This window comes from Gossypium raimondii, chromosome 13 (genome assembly GCF_025698545.1).
Source record: "Gossypium raimondii isolate GPD5lz chromosome 13, ASM2569854v1, whole genome shotgun sequence".
Lineage (NCBI taxonomy): Eukaryota > Viridiplantae > Streptophyta > Magnoliopsida > Malvales > Malvaceae > Gossypium > Gossypium raimondii.
Window position 1 is genome coordinate 45,208,204 of NC_068577.1, and position 5,093 is coordinate 45,213,296.

At 36.2% G+C, this 5,093-nt stretch overlaps 1 protein-coding gene across 1 annotated transcript; it reads left to right on the forward strand.

Annotated features, from left to right (window-relative positions):
* Window positions 1–557: 557 nt before the first annotated feature.
* Window positions 558–2,441, forward strand: LOC105781146 (F-box/LRR-repeat protein At3g59190). The gene is made up of 3 exons (XM_012605710.2): window positions 558–1,707; window positions 1,798–1,944; window positions 2,032–2,441. The coding sequence occupies exons 1-3, from the start codon at window positions 793–795 to the stop codon at window positions 2,293–2,295; spliced, it is 1,326 nt and encodes a 441-aa protein (XP_012461164.1). The 5' UTR covers window positions 558–792; the 3' UTR covers window positions 2,296–2,441.
* The last annotated feature ends 2,652 nt before the right edge of the window (window positions 2,442–5,093 follow it).

The following is a 5,093-nucleotide window of genomic DNA, read 5'->3' on the forward strand; positions in this document are numbered from 1 at the left end:
TGAAATCAAAATAAAATACACGTGGCATGCGCATCTCGAATTGAAATTCACTCCGTCATAATCAGATATAGATATAGAGTGAAATCAAAATAAAATACACGTGACATGCGTTTCTCGAATCGAAATCTGCATCTAGATGTATGATGATTTGGATTGATGGGTCAAAGCATTTTCCTTTCACACCTAAGCATTAAAAAACAAATCTTTTTCAATTTTCATCTTTGGCTGCTTCCTCCTACTAGTTCCTATATAACAAGAAGCTTACGTTTAATCCTTCCACAAGCCATCTCCTTTCAGGCTTCAGCTTTCCCCACCTTCCCTCTTATAATTTCTCCAGACTCTGGTCTCATCTCAAATCCAAGCTAGCAAACCCCAGCCTCCAACTTATATCCTTAAACTCAAGTCACCCTTGCGCGATGCTCAGAAACTCGAAACGGGTCTGCATTTCGTTTCGTTTCGTTTCATTTCATTTCGCTTCGCTTTTTTGTTTTCTGGCTTGTTGATTTTTTCTCTTTGTGCAGGTCTCTCCTCTGCTTTAGAACACAGGGGGATTTTGGCTGTGGTTTTCTTTGCCTTTTGTTGCTTTGGTTGGTCTGGTCTGGTCGTGTTTGTGGTTTTTAGGTTGGTAATGGGTCTGTAGCTAAGCTTAAGCAATGGTGTTGGTGGCTGGTTCGGGTTGGTAAGCTGATAATAGCGAAAGGTGTCTGTAGGTGGTAAGGAAGTGACGTAGAAAACAGTTTTAGTTCTCAAATCCTTCTTCTACTTAGCCTTTTAAGCTCTACAAAAGCCTCAATGGCGAAGCAAGCAAAAAACGAGGGTGTCCTAGACAGGATCAGTACTTTGCCTGATCATATGCTTTGTCACATGTTGTCTTTCCTTCCCATCAAAGATGCAGTTCGAACCTCTGTTCTTTCACCTAGGTGGAGATATCTCTTTACTTTTATGTCCACCCTGGATTTATATGATTATCGTCAATTTCGAGGTTTCACTCGTAGAGATTTTAACGATTTCAAGAACTTTGTTGATAGACTATTGCTTTTCCCCAAGCAGCAGGTACGTTTAGAATGCTTTAGGGTGTCTGAGAATGCATCTGACGGTGATTGTCCACGCCTTTATGGTTGGATATGTGCCGTATTAAGCCGTGGAATTAAGGAACTTGTGGTAAGCTATGGAAAAAACCTCAGGTTGCCAACTCTTCTGTTTACTTGCCAGTCATTGGTGACACTGGAATTGGATATACCTGGTGACATGAAGATTCCACCTGACGTTTCTTTACCAAATCTGAAATCTCTAAATCTCTCAAATTTCCTATTTTCAGATGGTTTAATTTTTAAGCTAGTTTCTAGTTGCCATGTACTTGAAGAGTTGTATATGGAGTTTGTGAAATTGGGTAGAAACATAACTGAGGTGAATATCCATAGTCTTTCACTTAAGAGAATGACTTTAGAATTTGTATTGGTTAACAGAGATAAGGATTATAAGATGGTGATTAATGCTCCAAATCTTGAATATTTCAAATTTTATGACATGCTAGCTGATGGCTATCGTGTGAGTAGCATGAATTCTCTAGAACATGCTAATATTAGAGTCCATCAATGTCCTGAGTACGCAATATATGATGTGAACCGTGAACGTGCTGCTACTAATCTTCTTCAAGCAATTTGCAATGTGAAGTGTTTATATTTACTCATTACGCACGCTGAGACGGTTAGTATAAACTTCTTCACAAGTCTTGAATATGAGGCTTTTTTTTTTCATTTTGAAAATTATATAACTGTTTCAAGTTTTTGTGTACAGCTTATCCCAATGGGTCCTGAACCAGTGTTTGCATTTCACAAGCTTGTTCAACTGAAATTTGTTAATGAAACTGAAGCCTGGGTAGGAACGTGGATTTTGGAGTTCCTGCATTGCGTGCCTAATCTAGAGATCCTTCACTTAGCCCTGGTATGGAGGTTTCATCTAAACATTTACGGTATAATCATGTATTTAAATAGTAGTTGTAAGTAACACAAATGTATCTTCGTGTTCAAGGATGCTGCATCGGAAGGAATCCAGCCTCTAGCAGAGAATGTGCCTTCTTGTGTGTCATTTCACCTCACAGAGATTAGAGTTTCACGATTCGTTGGAGACGAACCTATGTTCCAAATGATCAGTTTTTTCCTGAAGCATGCAACAGTTCTGGAGACACTCATAATAGCAATGAAATACCTGACAGAAAAAGAAGAACTGAGTATCACCAAAAGATTATTGGAGTTACCAAGGAATTCAAGGAGTTGTCAAGTCATCACTGAATAATCTTCCTTATAATTTCTCTCGTGTTTTATATGTATTGTTTAATGTTTCACAGTTGGCTCTCTTTGTTCTCTATACTTTCCTCCATGCTTTATCTTTCTCAACATGATGAGTAATTGAATAGCCTTGCACCCATGTTTAATGTTTCACAGTTGGCTCTCTTTGTTCTCTATACTTTCCTCCATGCTTTATCTTTCTCAACATGATGAGTATTTGAATAGCCTTGCACCCATATACATGTGTGTGAATGATCAAACGCCTCTACCTCATTTAGCCTAACCTGATAATACAAAAATGGTTAGCTTCAGAAATTAGATATTCGATAATTAATTATTAATATGTTTTAATGTATAATACCATTATTTGAATCCACTTTATTCATATTGAGCAATGAGTATTTTGTTACATCATTTGAAATTAATTTATAACAATGATATGAAGGCACTCTTAGGGGCGCCACAGACCTGGCCAAAATGGTTAAAATCGCTTCACATCCATCTAGGCCAGGTTATTTCAATGTGCTTTACTCTAGGCGAAAAACGTCAAGAAGGTTGTTTCATTCAGGTAATTGTTTAAAAAAGAGTTAAAAAAAAAAAGGGAGAAAAAATTATATGAAATTATATGAAATTGTTATATAATTATATGAAATTATATGAAATTATATCCAATCCAATCTTCATATTACCAATGATTGGTTTCTATAGATTGACTAAAGTATCTTCAATATAACAACACATAATCAAGTCCAAAGATTTTCTTCATTAAATTGCCAAACCAAATAAGACAAGTTTTTAACCACCTTAGTGGTAGGTTGCAGGGCATTGTCGAGTGGCAACTCTCAACTCATTTTTCCTTAACAATATCCCTCTTTGGCAATCTGATGAACAAAATTAAAAAATATAGGAAGCTAACTACCACAATCAACAATAGTTCTCCCTCATCACGAACCTCACTCTACTTAGCTCAACTCAGTACATAATATAATAATTTTAACTATCAATGCTATGTCTAGAATTCACACCAACAATCAAAATACTAAATTATATCTAAGTAAGCAACAAATAAGGCTATGTGCAATAAAGTAAGATATACCTCACAACATAATATAATAATAGTTCCAAATCAATTCAGCAATGCCACAACATCCACAAAAATAATATCAGCAAATAAGTATCATCATCTCACTTATACGTACCAGATTGAATAAGAGTTCAAAAATAAAAGAGATTACCACCATAAGGTTTGATGTATTTTCATTGTCAACAACTTCTTCTAGAAACGTAAGCATCTTCATCAATTAGAAAAAAGGACATATACTTCCCATATAGCAAGCGACATCACTTAAACAAAAAGCACTCAAACCAACAACTTTCATATCTACTTTTACTCTCCATTATCTATACTCTACTACCCATTTTTGTTCAACAAACTTGCCAACCAGAATGTTATAGATCCTTACTCTCTATATTGGACCAAGGCAAAATGAATGTTGAAATCATGATAAATAAAACAATACAACCAGGTAGGAGTAAGTTAGTCCACCGAATCAGGAGTACAAGATCAATAGATTGTCTGAACAATTGTGTAAGGATCACTTGCTCTACAGATCCTTCCTTAGTGCACCCACTTTGTCCCTAATCTGCTGAATGATCCTTATCTTAGCCCTCATCTTGGCTATCGCTCTATTATGAGATTCAATAGATGGTGTTAGATGATCAATCATCCATCTGTTAAATCCTTCACCATTGCTTAAAAGGCCAGTGGAAGTGGGAACTTATGCCTCTCCTATTGTAGTTGTTGCTTCATGATTCGCTTATTCTGTCTACTTAACATTCTCTCCAACTACATGCTCTGTTAGCTCTGCATTAACTTGCTTCCTCTCCAGCTACTTAAGAGAGAACTTAAGCTTAGGAATTGTCCTCTCACATCTTTTAGTGATTTTCACAATATTTGGATTTTGTAGAGTTAGAACTTGGAAAATCAAATATGGGAATGATAAGAGGTTTCTAGCATGTACCTTCTTAGTATGACTTACCACTTGATCAAATACCAACTAAGCCATTTCAAACTCAATCATTTGCATTGTTTTTCTGATAAGCACAACTACCTTAGGAGCAACTAAATCCCTCTATGTGGTTGGGACCCATTTTCTGGTTGAATTGGAAAACATGACAACATGTAAAATGGACAATGAAGAAGCTCAAATGCTTCATTTTTCAGTCCAATATCGGTAGATGTTGTTGGTAATGGCAATAACAGTGGCATCTAAGGATTCAACTAGTTCAACCAAGTTTCTATTGAAACATTTAAGCACTCTCTGCATCAATTCTAGATTGAACTCAAACCAATGGCCTCTTACATACACATGTTAGAAATTTTGGCTTATTGAATTAGTGATCGGGGACATCAAATTGGCATAGAATTCCAATACCAACCCCTTCATATATGGCTTCACAAATGCAACAATACCCATTAGAACATTGTTGGTTAAGAGGGTGTCAATGCCTTGCTAAACAAAACTAGCATCGTCGATGTTTTTATCCTCAATAAAACCCTTTGTTCTGAAGGCCTTATATATTTTTCGACAGTTTGGTGTCAAAAGTACTAGATCTTTCTTGGCCACAAGCATTTACTCCTCTACTTTTGCCCTTTCCACTGCATCTATAAGCATAGCTGGAACACCACTTTTTCTTAGCTTTTTGTTACTTCAAATGGCAGACTTTATTATCACAAGCTTTTTAAACTTAGCTTTTACTGATACGATTTCTTTTAGAGGAACATTTTCCTCAAAGCTTTCATCT